Source organism: Microcaecilia unicolor, chromosome 5 (assembly GCF_901765095.1).
Source record: "Microcaecilia unicolor chromosome 5, aMicUni1.1, whole genome shotgun sequence".
Classification (NCBI taxonomy): Eukaryota; Metazoa; Chordata; class Amphibia; order Gymnophiona; family Siphonopidae; genus Microcaecilia; species Microcaecilia unicolor.
Genome location: NC_044035.1, coordinates 80177694 through 80196503, shown reverse-complemented (window position 1 = coordinate 80196503; position 18810 = coordinate 80177694). Strand labels below are relative to the sequence as shown.

General features: G+C 43.4%; 1 protein-coding gene across 1 annotated transcript in view; it reads right to left on the bottom strand.

Moving 5' to 3' along the window:
- Nucleotides 1-18810, bottom strand: part of LGI1 (leucine rich glioma inactivated 1) — a 46228-nt gene that overhangs the window by 18337 nt on the left and 9081 nt on the right. The window contains exons 3-4 of the mRNA XM_030204818.1: nt 18368-18439; nt 18208-18279 (exon numbers count right to left, since the gene is read on the bottom strand). Of these exons, the coding sequence (XP_030060678.1) occupies nt 18208-18279; nt 18368-18439 (144 nt within the window). The remainder of the gene's footprint in view (nt 1-18207; nt 18280-18367; nt 18440-18810) is intronic.

Below are 18810 nucleotides of genomic sequence, written 5' to 3'. Positions count from 1 at the left end.
AACAGGGGTAATATTCAGCTGGTAGTAGTCAGGTTTTTTTAAACATGTACCACCACAGCCAGAATTAAGCCTCAATACTCAGTGCCAGTACCTATCTGGGTGCCAGCATCTGGGTTCTGTGCAGGCTCTGACTACACCCAGAACACAGGCAGCCATGTGTAATATTTAGTCCACTGCCCAGTTAGCAAATGGGGTAGCGGATTGAATATCAAGACAGCTCCTTCTGAACTCCCTCCAAAGGACTGCTCCCTCCTGAATCTCCCACATGATCTTACCCTCCCGCCTGACCCTCCTTCAAGAGTAGCCCCTATTATGGACCCACTCCCTCCATCCACGTAGGTCCCCAATGCTTACATTAGGATCCCTGGTGGTCTAGCGAGTAGTTAGGGCAGGACCAATCCCCACTAGCTCCTGCCCATGCTGGCTCTAAGTTCAAAATGGCTGCCATGACTCTTTTGACTTCATGAATAATAATACATGCCACTGCAACTGCAATGTTTCAATGTACATAGCAAATATTATAGAACATTGTAGAAGTGGAACCATTTCTTTAAAATTTAAGATAATAACCTAGGTCAATGTTTTTCAAGTGTGTGTTGGAGGCACAGCCAACTTGTCTGCATTTCAAGAGACCTGTAATGAATTTGCATGAAATAGATTCATTGTATATAGAAATACATCTTATGCATGTTTATTATGGTTGTCCAGAAAACTAGATTAGTTAAGAGTGCCTCCAGGACAGAGTTAGAAAATTGTGGCCTAGGTAACATCTAAACTGAGGATATTTTCCTGCATCTTAATTGTAGAGTGTCACCACTACATGAGTGAGTGCTGGCACTAACAGAGACCAATTCGTGAGAATTCTGAGATAGAGAGACTGCTGGCAAGGAAAAAAGTCTGAGAAAGCTAAAGAAGTAATAAACAATTGTGTTCCCATAGACATCGCTACAATAGCATGGCATTTTTTTTTTAAACACTGTAATCCATATAACTTAAACTGCTGAAGGGTTGATTGGTAAACTATGTAACTTCAGAAGTTTCTCATAATATTGTACTAAAGAAATGTTTTTTTAAGAATACTAAAATATATAGATTGACAGTTAATCTTATATGCATTTCCCTACTGCTGTTGAGCATTAGAGTAGCAGTCACTACAACCACAAAATGATGAGTGGAGTACATGTCCAATTAAAATACATATTAAGCCTTCTCATTTAGCTTACCTATGAACTGCAGCTGTTTACTTATGGAAGAACCACCCTTTAAAACAGCCCTCATAATGTATCCTTAAATATGGGCCCTTTTACTAAAAAGCATTAAGAAATTGACTTTCCCACATGCTAAGCCCATTTTCAATGTGACCCAAAAATAGAGCTTTTTTCTTTAGCTCATGAGACGTGCAAAAATAGTAACGTAGGAGCACTCATCGCCTCCTTTTTAAAAGTGCTGTTATGATGCTGTCATGCAGGCAGTGCCAGGTTACATGCCAAACTGCCACCTCCAATACACTTCCATTCTAGGTAGACATCTACTTCAGCTAGAAATAGAGCCAGCACTAGGTAGATGAAAATCCTTTCACTCTTTGAAATATGTCATGCATATATGGTATCATGTAAAGCTGATGAGGTACAGTTCTTACAGATAACATGTCTCCCTCTTCTCCATATGGTCTAGCAATCTGGAATCTTCTAGGTGGGATATTATTCCCTGAGTTTTGTCTTTCTTCCTTATTGATTCAACTATTATAGAAGAATGAGACAGCCAAACTTTATTGAATCTGGGAGTTGGTTGTACTCTATGTTTTAAAGTCCACTTCCTAGAAACATGCTGAATCATAAGTGGGGTTTGTCACACAAACAAATCATGCAACTGATCAGGAATGAGAATGGCCACTGTGGCCTTTGATGTATCTGTGAACTTCAAGAGTTTAAAAATATCTAACCTAAATTCTGTCTCCTGTTATAGAGGAAAAGCAATCTTTCTGGATGTGTGCTGGCCAAATCTTGGGTAGGAAATGCCCTCATACAGAGATTAATTTTGAGCAGAAGGAGAGGGGAATCCCTGTAGAGTGCTGGTCTTCTTATGAAGAAGACTCCTGTGGAATAAAATCAGAATCTGGTAATCTTCCAGGCCACTTTGAGTGATTTCAGATGATGACAAAGAAGGAAGTAGAGAGTTTCATCCTTGTGATTCAGAATCTGAGGTAGACAGCAGATATGCTATTGGATCTTGCGAGAATGAGTTTCACTCTGTGCAGAGGTAATGCCCATGGAGTGAAAAGTCTGCTCTGTAGCACTTTCTTAATACTGGGTGAATGGAAGATCTTTACAGTAATCCTTGAAAAAATGATTAAACATCTTCTGTAGGAATAAGTGAGATTATTCTAGTAGAGGCAGTGAAACAGATGAAGAAAATTCAGGTGGTACTGTGGCTGACATTTTCAATGCTTCTCTAGAGTTGGGACTGGTCCTGGAGGACTGGAGAAGAGCAGATGTGGCCCCTCTCCACAAAAGCGGAAGTAAAGAAGAGGTTGGGAATTACAGGCTGGTAAGTCTGACTTCTGTGGTAAGTAAATTAATGGAAAAGCTTTTAAACAGAGAATAGTAAAGTTTTTGGAATCCAATGGATTACAGGACCCAAGGCAACACAGTTTAACTAGAGACAGGTCTTGTCAGACAAATCTGATTAATTTCTTTGACTGGGTGACCAGAGAGTTGGATTGGAGAAGAGCACTAGATGTGGTGTATTTCGATTTTAGCAAAGCCTTTGACACAGTCCTGCATAGATGACTAATAAATAAACTTAAGTGCCCTTGGCATGGACCCTAAGTGACTGATTGGGTTAGGAACTGGTTGAGTGGAAGGCTCACTCTGAGGAAAAGGATGTTACCAGTGGTGTGCCGCAAGGTTCAGTTCTTGGGCCGGTTCTTTTGTAAGTGATATTGCTGAAGGGCTGTCTGTTAAGGTTTGCATTTTTGTGGATGATACCAAAATCTGCCGTCTTGATGCATGTTCCAACGTCTTAGTCAATGACCACCTAGCGAATGTAGGATTTTGATCACTGCTTCCCTCGAGGTTGCCCGGTATGACTTCCTCTGCATTTTGGAGCTTAAACCAAAGGGAAAGGTCCATCTATAATATACTTGTTCTTCACTCACCTTACCAGTGATGTTATGAAGCTCTATGTGTCTCCACAATGTGATAGGGGAGATATCTACAAAAATCTCAACAGTATAGGAGTCTCAAGTTATTTGTCCTTGATTGGGCACTGCTGACAGTATTTTCTCCTTGACCAAATAACTATGGAAGCAAGCAAATATGTCTTTAGGCATATTAGAGCGTGAATTCCCCATTAAGCAGCGTGCATGCTCTATTCTTAAATCATCAAGCATGCTCCATTACCAATGCAGAAGTTTTTAAAACTGCTGCCACACAATCCATATACTTTGGGGTCTCTGGAATGCTCCTAGATTTTAAATACACCACCTGCTCCTATTTTCAAGAGCATCTAGTTTATCTGAAAGTTCTGCTTGCTGTTTAGCTAGCTCCAAGTGCTTTTGCTTCACTTTAGAGAGCCACTCAGTGTGCTCCTCCATCTTGTTCTTCAATCTAGTGGTCCAGGTCAACAATGTCTGCTTGTAAATTAGAGCCTAATGCTGCCAGCTCAGCCCATGTGGCCACCAAATCAACTTTAATTTCTTGAAACCAGCATTGCATCTCTTCAAAACTGGATTTCAACAGATTTCCACTCTCTGCCGAAGTTCTACCTGCTCCAACAACAGTACTTGATGCTTGAGCTTCCGCCATGTTTTCTGTCTCACAGTGTGGCTGGCTGCCACCAGATGGGCAAACTCCTGTAGATCCACAGGCTTTTTCTTATTTGCCATTGATTATAACAAGCTCACTGCCCAGGAAGATCTCACACTGCAGTAGGAAGGAAAATAAAAGCTATTTCAACAGCAGATGCTGCTGAATTACTTGGCAAGAAACCAAGGGCTTAAGCCTACATTTGTCTCAATAATTCTCACTTCCTCTCCTACTTGAAATCTTTGATGTATTCTGTGATGAGGATGTATCTGAATGTGGGTATAAGCATCCCTTAAGTCATGAGAGCATAGCTAATCCATCCTGAACTCAATTCCCTCTTTAACATATAGCGCAACCCCTCCCCCTCCAATTTGATCTTCTCTATCATTGCGATACAATTTGTACCCTGTTAACACAGTGTCCCATTGATTATCCACCAAGTTTCTGAGATGCCCTCATCTAGTGCTATATACCCTAACTCTCCCATCTTATTTTTTAGGCTTCTAGAATTTGTATACAGGCACTTCTAATTGTGTTTCTTCCTTTAATCTACAAGCTGCTTAGAAGTTGAAGGGAATAATTTGCATCTTTTATCCTGCTCTCTCATTAAGCACATCTGGCTTACTTTCAGCATTGTTGATACTTATCTACTGGGTTTCCCTAAATGTCCTGTTTCAATAGTATCCTTCAAGGATACTCCACATTGAACCATGCACTCCTGGATGACTGTGCCCCCCCCCCCCCCCCCCATTCTAGTTTAAAAGCTGCTCTATCTCCTTTTTAAAAGTTAGCACTATCAGTCTTGTTCCATCCCAGTTAAAGTGGAGCCCATCCTTTTGGAACAGTCTCCCCCTTTCCCAGAATGTTGCCCAGTTCCTAACAAATCTAAATCCCTCATCCCTGCACCATCGTCTCAACCACGCATTGAGACTTTGGAGCTGTGCCTGCCTTTTGGGTCCTGCAGGTGCAATGGGGAGCATCTCTGAAAATGCTACCCTGGAGGACCTGGACTTCAGCTTTATACCTAAGAGCCTAAATTTGGCTTCCAGAACCTCTCTCCCACATTTTCCTATGTCATTGGTACCCACATGTACCAAGACAGCTGGCTCCTCCCCAGCACTATCTAAGATCCTGTCTAGGTGATGCGTGAGGTCCGCCATCTTTGCACTAGGCAGGCAAGTGACCAGGCAATCCTCATGTCCACCAGCCACCCAGCTAGCTACATGAGGGGTGGGCGGGAATTGGGGAGGATGGGTGAGATTGAAAACTAAACTAGGCCCTGCTGTGCCTGCTTGAGGCTATCTGTTAATGCTATAGTACAAAGTTCAAGTTTTAAAACTAGGGGGGGAAGAGTATGGAAACTAGTTGATAAAGTTTGCTTTTTATATTTTATTCTCCCTATCAATAACCTACAATTCCTCCTTTAAACCTCAATAAGTTCCCAAAGCACAGAATAAAATAATGTTCATTTACCAGAGAAATGTCCTCTTCTCTCAGCACTTCTCAAAAAGAAAGTTAAGTGGGACCTTTCCTCTTTATATAATTTTGAAGAGACTGCTTCAAACAAACCCTTTGAAGCTAACTCAGGCCCAGATGATCCAAAACCCCGCGCTGTTCCAAACAGCACCCTAAAAATAGCGCTGGGACAGCGCAGGGCTTTTCTGCATCGATGATCAAAGATAATGCATGCAAATCTAAGCAGCGCTATTATCTTTGATTATCATGTAGAAGTGCGGGAGAATTGCACCTGAGCATGCGCTCAGCACAATCCTCCCGCACTTGTTTGACAGGTCTGGGCTGTCAAAAGCCCAAACCTGTCAAACTACCTACTGAGGCCCGAACAACGAAGGCTGGAGCTCCGGTGTGTCTCCAGCCCCCCCCAAACCTCCAGAAAACGTTGTGGCCAAACCCTCTCCCACCCTCCCACCCAGCGATGGGGGGGGGGGGGCTGGAGGTCCGGTTGACCTCCGGTCCCGCCGACAATCCCACTCCCTCCATGTTCAGGGAGGGCTGAAGATCCGGTGGGTCTCCAGCCCCCCAAAACCCCAGAAATCATGAAGTGGCCGCCTCTGGCCAAACGCTCTCCCACCCTCCCACCCAGCGATGGGGGGGGGCTGGAGGTCCGGTGGGAGCCCCCCAAACCCACCGGGCCTCCAGCCCCCCCCCGTCGCTGGGTGGGAGGGTGGGAGAGTGTTTGGCCAGAGGCTGCCACTTCATGATTTCTGGGGGTTTGGGGGGGCTGGAGACCCATCGGATCTCCAGCCCTCCCTGAACATTGGGGTGGGGGTGGGATCGTCGGGGGGACTGGAGGTCCACCGGACCTCCAGCCCCCTGTTTACGTTTGCTTTGGGGGGGAACGGGGGCCTGCCAGCATGCAACTGCATGCTGGACAGGGCTCACCATTCCTCCCCAATGATCCACAAAGTCTAACGCCAGCTCGGAGCTGGCGCTGATTTTGCCATGGCCAGTGACCCAATCTTTGGCGCGCTGGACGCTGATCATTGGGGATGAATGCGTTAAGCGCTGATTAGCATGCATTTGCAAGCTAATTGCGCTAGAAGCCCTGTTTAGCATGCATTTGCATGCTACTTGCGCTAAGAGCCCTCGAGTGCGTTGTTTCAGGCGCTCGAGGGCTCTGATCATGGGTCGGCAGCAAACTCCGGCGCTAGTATGGCATTAACCGCCTCTAGCGCCGGAGTTTGCTTTTGATCATGAGGGCCTCAGTAATCAGATTGCCCTTAATAACCTTTGCAAATATTCTACTTACTCACACCTTAATTAACACCTAATTCAGGTGAGTAGCAATGCTATCTCTCCAGGAGCCAATGAACAGAAAATAACTGTCTTATAGAACAAAATGTGAGCTTTGCTACAATCCTTTTTAATGTTCTTTGAAGTTTCTACCTCTAGAGAAATTTTCAGTTTAAACCCATGGGAAAAAGGTTGTACACTATGGAAACTAGTTAATAATGCTTGCTTTTCTCTTCGCCCCCCCACCCCAATACTAAACTGGGCCCTGCATAGGTTGATTTGTTTTTTGTTTTATTTTTATTGAAGATTATTTTTGGGGGGCAAATAAGATGATGGTTTTTTTTGGCTTCATGATTAATGTTATATTTTAAAAAATGGGTTGAGTGTTGTATTGTTTATACATATTTTATTTTGCACTCTGCCTAGTTTGTTTATTTACATACTTGTAATACTGCTCTTTTAACAAAATTGTGAGCCAAAATAGAGGCTAAATAATAGAATCATACAATACTATAACAAAAAAATGAAATATAGAAAAAAAGTCTAGTTTTCCAATCTATAGGGAGACTCCTCAAAATCTACCAGCCAACCCAGCCAGTGCCAAAATTAATCATCACAAAAGGCCAGAGAGAAATAAGTTTTCAACCTAGGTTTAAAATTTCTAAAGTTTGTTTCTACTCTAAGATACTGCAGCAAGGAATTCCATAGGGCTGGTGCCAGGTAAAAGTAATAGTAATATATAGTTTTTATACACTGTCAAGCACCAACAGCTCTAGATTGTTTACAATATAAAATACTGAATAACAGAACTCCAACAGACAAGTGCTCCTTGTTTCGCTTTCCGCTGAGTCAGGGGTCAGGTTACAGGGCAAGTTCCCTGTAACCTAACCCCTGATACAGCGGAAAGAGAAACAAGGAGCTCTTGTTGGGTGGAATTCAGAAGACCTTCAGCTTCACATGGACTAGATGAGAACTGGGATAAGTGTTCAATTATTAAATATAAGTGGATGTTTTGACTTTTTGAAAGATGATTTCTGTTAAGATGATATTTTGTGACTGGGACACAGACCGAGCTCTTTAATTTTTTGCAGTCAGGAACTCTTTGAACTAAATTATAAGTGGAGGTTTTTTAAGCCTTTGGCTTTTTCCTCCACTTATGTTTTTTCATAATATGATTGGCTTTTAAAGCTTTGAAACCAATGATTATTTTAGCTGTAGCCCCTGAGTCTGAGTATTTTTGCTCTGTGAGGAGCATTTAGCACTGAGGTTTTGCTTCAAGCCATGATTATAGTAAGGGTTCCGAGACCTCCCTGAACTGACAATTTATAAACTGCTTATAAAATTACTCCTTGCATGTGGTGACAGGAACACGCGTACTTTCATGCAAGTCTGGGGTAGATATGTTTGGGGATGGATTTTGACAGGAATGCAGTGGAGTTGTGTTATATGCATGTATAAAATACATGCAAACATTTGCACCTCCTTTTCAGCAGGTGTAAATGCCCATGGATTCATTTTAGCCATGATTTTGGCTGCTTTTGTAGAGCAATTTTAAAAAGAGTTAGTGCTTGATGCAACTAGACATTGCACAATATATATAAACCCAAAAACAGTAGGCAACCATCAGTGCATTTTTTTCTAGCAAAAAAAGGTGCCGGTACTCAAATGCCAGGCCACCCAGGGTGATCACTGAGGGACCTACCCCACAATAGCCAGGCCCCCTGCAACCAGTCACAGAATCTATGACAAGGCAGAATTGGTGTGTAGAGCCTGAGCTCTTTCATTAAAACTTGGGGGCCATGGTCAATTTTAGTAGACAATGGAAAAGGTGCCGGTACTCAGTACCCCCAAGTACCCCCTCAAAAAAAGCCCTGGCAACCATAATACAGAGGATTTGTGTTTGGACTGCAAGTAGACATTTAACTGAAGGAGGTTCCTACAATGGCTCCCATAACAAAATATTACAGGCAGTAGTGGTTAGTTTCATGTGCATAGCAGAGGTTCCTACTTCTCCCTCCCCCCCCCCCCCCCCCCCCCGGCAAAGAGTGGCAGTGACCCATGGCAGCTGAGACTGAAGAGTCAATGGAAGTTTTCACTTCCCCAGTAGCAGAGTGGTGGTGACTCCTAGCAGCAGCATCTGAAAGAACTTGTAGATTTTAATTGTAAACCACTTTGGACCTTATTAGGAATAAGTGGGTTAAAAATATCATTTCAGATGATTACACTCCATTGCCACCTGCAAATGTGTGCAAAACCATAGCAACAGAAGTTGAGGAGTCAGCAGAGATTCCCAGCCCTCTATTTACCGTAGCCATGAGGAAAATAAAGCAGACTGGGAAGAGGGCAAGAAGGCAAAGGTCCATAATCAGAAGATGTAGTGGTTCAGTGACAGCAGCAACTAAATCTGTCCTCCTCCACATCTGCTTGCTGGGACCCAAGTACTCCCTGGATCTGTCTCTGCAGCATTGACCTGGCCAAACGATGAGATAACAGACCAGAGGCTGCAGATCAAGAAATTATGTCTTAGCTGATAATTTTCTTCCCTTAGCGCAGCAGATGAATCCAGAGACTAGTGAGTTGTGACCATCTACCAGCAGGTGGAGATAGAGAACACTGAACTAAAGTACCTCATGTGATAGATAGCTCCTGGTCATTCAGTTTCCTGGTTATTCAGTATCCTATATAATAAAATGCACCTCCAACATTCTGAAGCTGACTGCATGGCTGAGGCATTCCTGCTCTCTGTAACCATCTCCTGAATGGACATCACGTACTTCCGGGTTTGTCACAAGCAGAAGTGACCAACCACACGAGGTTTCTCGGCTTCAGAATGTTGGAGGTGCATTCTATTAAATAGGATTGGTCAGTTCCTTGAAGCACAGCCAGAGCTCAGCGTCCTGCACAGTAACGCTCAGACACCAGAGAGAGGGAGGGGGAGGCCTGACACCAGAGAGGTGGGGGGGGGGGGGGGGGAGGTATCTCTGTCACACACACTCTCTCTCTCTCTCACAGTCAATGTCTTTCTCTCTCTCACTCTCACACACTCTATGTCTCACACTGTATCACATTCACTCTCTATGTGTCACACAGTCACTCACATACTCTCTTGGTCTCATACACTCAGTCTCACAGCGAGTCTGTGTCACACACACTCTCTCTCTCACATACACTGTATCTGTGTGAAACACACTCTCTCTCTCTCACACTGTGTCTCACATGCGCACTTGCACACACTCTCAATCTCACACACACTCTCTCTCTGTCTCTCTCTCACAGACACACTCGCACCCAGACTCACTCTCTCTCTCTCTCACACACACACACTCGCACATTCACTCTCTCTCTCTCACACACAGTCACTCTCACATACACTCTCTCAAACATACACACTCCGAGGAAAACCTTGCTAGCGCCCGTTTCATTTGTGTCAGAAACGGGCCTTTTTTTACTAGTTTCCTATAACAAACAGTTGAACCAAAAACACACTATTCTCCTTTCTCACAAGAAGCAAAATTGAACATCCTTATAGTAAATGTACTGAAGTGAAACCTGCAACAACAACCAACAACAGAACAGAAATCCAGGGTGGGCCTCTGGATTCATCTGCTGCACTAAAGGAAAGAAAATTATCAGGTAAGACATAATTTCTCATTCCTTAGTATTAGCAGCAGATGAATCCAGAGACTAATGGGATGTAATAAAGCAATCCTATCTAGGTTGGGAAACTGACACTCACAACCCCAAGACCACTGCCCCAAAGGCCGCAGCCAACCAAGCTGCAACATCCAGCTGATAATGCTTAAAGTATGCATTGATGACCAAGTTGATGCCCTGCTAATCTCTTCCAACGAGATCAAGCACAACTCCGCCCACAATGTAGCTACCACCCGAGTTGAGTAAGCCCATAGATGCTCCGGATTGGGCTGGTGCACCAGTAAATACACCAAAAGCAATTGCCTCTCGCAACCAGCAAGCAATGGTTGCCTTAGAGGCTGCCTCTCCTTTGCGAGAGCCGGCATGCAGAAAGGAACAAATGATCACAACGATGAAACTCATTGGTTACCTTTAGGTACCAAAAAAAGGATGCAACAGACACCGAGAAGGCGCAAGGAATCAAAATCCTAAGGCTATACCTCCACCCGAAAGGCTGGAAGGAACAAAGGCTGATTCAGGTGAAAAAGTATATCACTAAGAAGTGACTTAAACCATTTCAAAACAAACCCTTGAATTACCAATGATTCCAACCTCTGAATCAGAAGGCCATGATGGACAGTATCAAAAACTGAGGAAATGTCAAGAGTAACCAGAAGGTATGATTCACCCCAGTCGAAACCTACTCTATCGCAAATTGAAATCAGCTGAGTTTCTATAGAATACTTAGGACAAAATCCAAATTGTCCTGAATCCAAAATCTGATGTTGATCTAAAAAATCTTGCAACTGGAACAAAATTAACTTTTCCACTACTTTGGCCAAAAAAAAAAAAAAGTAAAGAAACAGGATGATAATTATTAACTTTAGACTCGTCTAACGATTCGTTCTTTAACAGAGAGTGAACTACAGCTTTTTTAAAAATCAAAGGACAGCTTCCTTCTGAAAAAGAACTGTTCACCAGAGACACAAAATTCCCAGAAACCTCATACTTCAAAAGATTACACTAAATCCACGGAACAAACAGGCTATTTTAAAATGGAGACACAAATCTATTTTAAGCCAGTGTAGTTTGCTCAAAAGTAGAGTTGCTTCATGAAACTTCTCTAACGAGAAAATCAGCTGAGCAGATGTATTTTCCAGCAGTTGCAATTTCCTACATAATTCCAAAGAAAGAGAACAATACAGAGAATTGCAATAATCCAGGTAAGGAATTAAAATAGCCTAAGCAACAGTTCTAAAGCTCACAGGATTTAATGATGACCTTATAGCTCTTAAGTGATGCAAATTAAAGAAAAAAATTCTTTATAAGATCATTAATCTGAAACTCAAAAGATAAGTTTGCATCTAGCACCACACCCCAAACTCTGGATTTATTGAGAATTAGGTGGATAAGAAATGCAAAAGATTAGGTTAGATTAGTACAATGGAGACAGTGCTTGTAGCCTCCAGGATAGAAACATTCAGGCATTGTTGAAGAGCAGCCTCTACTGGCTGATTCTAGGATATACTTGTAACAGGTAAATATGAGTCATGGCTTGTGCCCCTTATTAGCCTGAGCAATGTCACTGTGATTTTTTAGCTGCATGATCTGGAAATAGGTAGCGGCTCCCAGCACAGAATATCTGGCTATATCTGCTGACCTGGAAGTTAACTCTCTCGTGCATTACACCAATGGTCTCTAATGTTTCTCATACCTCACACTAACACTATCTGCTTTTGTCTCACCTAGAATGCATTGAACCCTGGAAAGAGGATATTAGTGGTATACAAGAATTAAATTAAATTGAACTGGACACTGGCTGATATTCATACTGGGTTAACTCGTGGCATAAAGTTATGACAGCTATTTTGCTGTCTTAACTTTATGCACTTACTTAGCTGGTTAGCGGACTGAATATCACCACTAAATGGCTAAGTTGATGTTCTGCCCTAACTCTGCCCATGGCCCGCCCCTAATCTAGCAGGTTAGGGGATGGACAGTTAGCAGACATATTTAGACATATTTGCTCAGTGGGGTTTAACTGGGCTGGAGCCTCTCCTGCCCAGTTAAACAATTTTGAATATGGCACCCAGGAAGGTAAAAGGTTGTAAAACATAAGGCAACCATAGATAATGACTCCTAACACTTTTCCTTTAGAACAAATCTGTAGCAATGTACAGGGTTGGAACAGGTTGCGAATAGCTTGGAAAATAAAGAAAGAAGAAAAGGAAAGCCAGAAAATAAAAGTATCAAGGGGGAGGGGGAGGAGGTATTGGCCGTTGCTTTCTTAATTACTTTCTGAAGCTACTTGTTTATCATCTCCTGCCAGTACTCTCTATTAAGTTCTTCCCATGTGGCTCTTATGAACCAGATAAAAGACATGGCTATCAGCATTTTCCTGCTGTTCTCTCACCACATTTGATGAAGTACTACAATGGTGTTTTGTGGTGACGAGAGCAAGATAAAACACACAGAGACAATGACAGAAGAAAAAAAAAGATGATATGGCACATCCAGTCTGCTTCCTACTCAGAATATTAACTTTTGCAACAAATAGGGTAAGCCAGTTGTTCCAAACCTAGTGCTTGAGGCACCCCATGCCAGTCAGGTTTTCAGGCTATCCACAATGAATATTCATGAGAGAGACCTGCATACACTACCCCCACTGCATGCAAATATCTCTCATGAGTGTTGATATCCTGATAACCTGACTGGCTGGGGTGCCGCCAGGCCCAGGTTTGTGAACCACTGGGGTAAGTCTTGAATTGTTTTGTATTGAACTACTACTAATTGTAATTTGCTTTGCTATGAGGTGTATGGGGAAAGGTGGGAATCTAATCAGAATAAAGTAAGAAGAGGAATTATCAGAAGAGCTGTTTCCAAAACATTTCGTGAAATATATTGCTCCACTCAGAACTAAAGGAGTCTATTTTCTGGGATGCATGTGTATGTAAGGTGTGCTGAAAAATGACCTGTGCTGGTGTAGGCGTGTGTTTTGGACGGCACGCAGGTTAATTTTTCAGCACGCCTGGAAAAAAGGCCTTTTATTTGTGGCTGAAAATGGACGTGTGGCAAAATTAAAACCAGCACGTATCCATTTTCAGCCGGAGACCTTACTGCCACCCATTGACTTGGCAGTAAGGTCTCACACGCTAACTGGGTGGTAAGCATCAGCGTGTGAAAACTGCCAATTATCACCAGGTAAGTACCACGCAGTAGAAAATATTTTCTACTGCGTGTTTTGGACACGTGTCAAAAATGGAATTACCACCCGGCGCACCCGGTAGGTGGTAGTTCCAATTTGACGCACATTAGATGTGCATAGGCGCCTACGCACCTTAGTAAAAGGGCCATTTTATGTCCCCCCCCCCCCTCTTTATGTCCTGAAATTCTGGTGATGATGTTCAGTTTTTTATACCCATTTCTGGATCTATGGAAGAGTCTTTGAATATTTTACGTTTATGCTTACACAAAATTCTGGTGAATCAAACACCAAATAAAAATGTTATTAGAGATACACACGAATAACCCCTGGTACAAAATAAGTACCTGAATATATGTAAACCGCTTTGAATGTAGTTGCAAAAACCTCAGAAAGGCGGTATATCAAGTCCCATTTCCCTTTCCCTTTCCTTTGGAATGTAGTATTACCAACAGTTTTAGATAACTGATGAACTTTATTTCCTCTTGTGTTCTGCTTTTCCTCCTTGCCTTTTCTACAGTCACTAATTAAAACTAGTTTGGAATGTAAGGAGGCCCTGTTGTTTTTTTTGTTTTTATAACATTTTAATTACATTCAAGTATATACTTGTACGGAAAAGTAAAATACAGACTCCAAATTTTTTTCCAAATTACAATTTCAGGCAATTGTCCGTCATATTTACTCAAGTCCTCAAAACCAGATTAAAAATGTTACACAATAGAATTTTAAACTAGCAAAGAAAATTAATTAAAGAAATGGCAATACTGACTTCACCTGCCTGATTCTTATTTTAAATGATCAAGAGTCAGATTTATACCCCTCCAATTACTTGTTCTTTGTAGTTAAATTGTCAGTTGGACAGGTTCAAAGAAAACATACTTTATCGATTGGTATTTAACTACACATTTGCAAGGAAACCTTAGAAAAAATTGAATAACACCTGGCTTCATTAAAAGAAATTGTTGCTGTCTTCTTTGTGTCTCCTTTGAAACATCAGGAAAAATTTGAATTCTTTATCCCAGAAATACTTTCTCTTTATTCTTGAAAAATAATGTCATTATCCAATGTTTATCTGGAGCCAAAGCTACAGTTGCTATTAATGTCGATGGAATAATCTGTTCATTATCTGATGATTCAAGTATAGCTGAGACATTCAAATCTTGATTATCTTGCTCTTGTTGCTTTTTCGAAGGCAAATAATAAATTTGAGAAAATGGAGGAATAGCCTCTTCAGGAACCCCCAATATTTCTTTTAAGTATTTCCTCAGCATCTCCCTCGGGGTTTTAGTAAATTGTTTCGGAAAGTTCAAAAAAATGCAAATTATTACCTCTAGCTGAATTCTCAAGAAATTCTGTTTTTCTCCTTAAGGCTGTTAAATCTTTTATCACAGTCTCTTGAGTATTTTGTAATCTTATCTTCATACTCTTTAGTTTGTTGTTTTAACGTCTTTAATTTAAGATCCACTTCTCTATTTCTTTGCTCCATATCAGCGAAATCCTGAGTTAGTTTTTGTATTTGAGGACATATTGCCTTCCCTAAATCCACAATAAGTGTCCACAAATTATCCAGGGTAACTTCATTTGGTTTAACAAGTAATGTAGGTTTTACCTCAGTTTCTCCCATCAATGATGACTGTTCCAAACCACAACCTTCTTTTTCCTTCGGCTCTCCAGAATTTGCAAAAACCTCCATCTGGGATATCTGTTCTCCAACTGCTCGGTTTCCTCCGGTTGTTTGTAATGCCTCCTGTCCAGGGGCGTATCTGCGTGGGGCCACAGGGGCCTGGGCCCCCGCAGATTTCGCCCTGGCCCCCCTCCCCGCCGTCAACCCTCCCCCGCTGCTTACTTTTGCTGGCGCCGAGGTCCGACCCGCAATCTCCGTTTTTCGTCTTCCTCCGTGGCCATGCTTCCAGGAAGTAACGCTGCAGTGCTGATTCGTTGAATCCAGTTCGGCGTCTGACGTCAGACGTCGAACTGGATTCAACGAATCAGCACTGCAGCGTTACTTCCTGGAAGCATGGCCATGGAGGAAGACGAAAAACGGAGATTGCGGGTCGGACCTCGGCGCCAGCAAAAGTAAGCAGCGGGGGAGGGTTGACGGCGGGGAGGGGGTGGAGAGAGGCGGCGGCGGCGGCGGGGGGGGGGGAGGCAAAAATGTGCCCCCCCTCTCTGGCTGTGGCCCCCCCTACCGCCGGATTCCAGATACGCCCCTGCTCCTGTCTCTCTTAATCTACTACTACTACTTAACATTTCTAGAGCGCTACTAGGGTTACGCAGCGCTGTACAATTTAACAAAGAGAGACAGTCCCTGCTCAAAGAGCTTACAATCTAATAGACAAGTGAACGGTCAGTCCGATAGGGGCAGTCAAATTGGGGCAGTCTGGATTCACTGAACGGTAAGGGTTAGGTGCCGAACGCAGCATTGAAGAGGTGGGCTTTAAGCAAAGACTTGAAGACGGACAGGGAGGGGCTTGGCGTAAGGGTTCAGGAAGGTTGTTCCAAGCATAGGGTGAGGCGAGGCAGAATGAGCGGAGCCTGGAGTTGGCAGTGGTGGAGAAGGGTACTGAGAGGAGGGATTTATCCTGTGAACGGAGGTTACGGGCGGGAACGTAAGGGGAGATGAGGGTAGAAAGATAGTGAGGGGCAGCAGACTGAGTGCATTTGTAGGTAAGAAGGAGAAGCTTGAATTGAATGCGGTATCTGATCGGAAGCCAGTGAAGTGACCTGAGGAGAGGGGTGATATGAGTATATCGGTTCTGGCGGAATATGAGACGTGCAACAGAGTTCTGAACAGATTGAAGGGGGGATAGATGGCTAAGTGGGAGGCCGGTGAGGAGTAAGTTGCAGTAGTCCAGGCGAGAGGTAATGAGAGCGTGGACGAGAGTTCGGGTGGTGTGTTCAGAGAGGAAAGGGTGAATTTTGCTGATGTTAAAGAGGAAGAAGCGACAGGTCTTGGCTATCTGCTGGATATGCGCAGAGAAGGAGAGAGAGGAGTCAAAGATGACTCCGAGGTTGCGGGCAGATGAGACGGGGAGGATGAGGGTGTTATCAACTGAGATAGAAAGTGGAGGAAGAGGAGAAGTGGGTTTTGGTGGAAAGACGATAAGCTCGGTCTTGGACATGTTCAGTTTCAGGTGGCGGTTGGACATCCAGGCAGCAATGTCGGATAAGCAGGCCGATACCTTTGCCTGGGTCTCCACGGTGATGTCTGGTGTGGAGAGATACAGTTGGGTGTCATCAGCATAGAGATGATACTGGAAACCATGAGATGAGATCAGGGAGCCCAGGGAAGAGGTGTAGATTGAGAAGAGAAGGGGGTCCAAGGACCGATCCCTGGGGAACACCAACAAATAAGGGGATGGGGGTGGAGGAAGATCCATGAGAGTGAACTTTGAAGGTGCGGTGGGAGAGATAGGAGGAGAACCAGGAGAGGACAGAGCCCTGGAACCCAAATGAGGACAGTGTGGCAAGAAGTAAGTCATGATTACAGTGTCAAAAGCGGCGGATAGATCCAGGAGGATGAGGATGGAGTAGTGGCCTCTGGATTTGGCAAGGAACAGGTCATTACAGACTTTAGAGAGTGCTGTTTCTGTCGAGTGAAGAGGGCGAAAACCGGATTGAAGCGGATCGAGGATGGCATGAGAGGAGAGAAAATCAAGGCAGCGGCTGTGGACTGCGCGCTCAAGTATCTTGGAGAGGAAGGGTAGGAGGGAGATGGGGCGGTAGTTGGAGGGACAGGTAGGGTCTAGTGATGGTTTTTTGAGGAGTGGCGTGACTACGGCATGCTTGAAGGTGTCGGGGACAGTTGCAGTGGAGAGAGAGAGGTTGAGGATATGACAGATGGAGGGGGTGATAGTAGGAGAGATGGTGTTAAGTAAGTTGATGAGGATGGGATCAGAGGAACAAGTGGTGCATTTTGAGGAGGAAAGAAGGCGGGCGGTTTCCTCCTCAGAGATATCAGGAAAGGAGGAGAAGGAGGTCTGGGTTGGTTGGTTGAGGGAGAGGGTTGAAGGGTGAAGAGGAGGAGGTGGCTTGGTAGTGAACTCAAGGTTGATCTTTTGCACCTTGTCGCGGAAGTAGTCAGCCAGTGATTGAGGAGAGAGGGAGGGGGGGTGGGAGCGGAGGGCACTTTGAGGAGGGTGTTAAGGGTGGCGAAGAGACGACGAGGGTTAGAGCTGAGAGAATTAGTCAATTGGGTGTAATAGTCCTGTTTGGCAAGGAATAGTGAGGACTGGAAGGAGAATAGCATGAATTTGTAGTGAAGGAAATCTGAATGGGTGCGAGATTTCCTCCAGTCTTTTCTGTACCAGTCTTGGGAAACGGAGTAAGGGCGTCAACAGTGGAGTAGTACTAGCCGAAGGTTGTGGAGGAGGGATTCTTGTGTCAGGGCTGAGCAAAAGCTCTAGCCTAGAGACACACCGGGATCTCCATTCATCCCAGGGCAAGTCAACGGGCTTCTCTCCGACAACACTGGAGCTGGGGCTCTCTGGAAATAGGACTGAATTCCTGCGGAAAGAGTTTGCCTCTGGGGGGTCATGGAGGCTTGACAGCCCCTTCTCTTTAGCATTTCGAAAGAGAAGGAAAAACTCAGAGAGCTACAGGCAAGTCATGCGTCTGCCGCGGCCATCTTGAATCTCCTTACAACTCCTGTTGTTTTAAGAGATTTTCTCACTGCTGTTTTTTGATTGATCAATGAGTTACACCATGCATACAATGTTTGACACAACCCTCCTTCCAGAGGTTTGTACAACAGGTAATCAACAACAAAATAATAGCATCATGTGAAAAAAGAGAATATATAACTAATATACTCACAGATGAGTCAATGATTTTAATCCTCGAAAAGCATTTCTTGAAATAGATTTGATTTTGTTGTTCTCTATAAACCTGTTAAAAATGATAACATTTGTTTTTACCCACACTAAGGTTTAAAAAACCAGTCTATAGTTATACCAGATATGATGTACTAACTTACAGGTATTCTAGATGGGGAAGTCCAGTAAATACAGCATCACCAATAACATCAAAAGAGCTTGATGTGAACAATCTGCATATGTAAATACAGGACAAGATATAAGAATTTGTTATGCTGAAATGTAAATTATTAAATTCACTTAATCTGCAATCTAACAAGAGTATATGCATGCTCAGAAGTTAGTGGTCTTTTTGTTGCCAAATTAATAAATAATAATTGCTATTTGTTCTTGCTATGACATTTAACTCCATTCTTGCACCTTAAAAATGGTTCTGACAACTAGGCCTGTTATTAAGAGCATGTTTGACTTCCTGAGAACATAATGTCTTGACTTTTACTAGTGTGCAAATTGTTTATAAAATTCTGCTTGGCGGACGCTCTACAACATGTGCATCTCTGTTCCAGCCAGAATGAACTGGAGGAGGAGCATGTAGAGGCTGAAT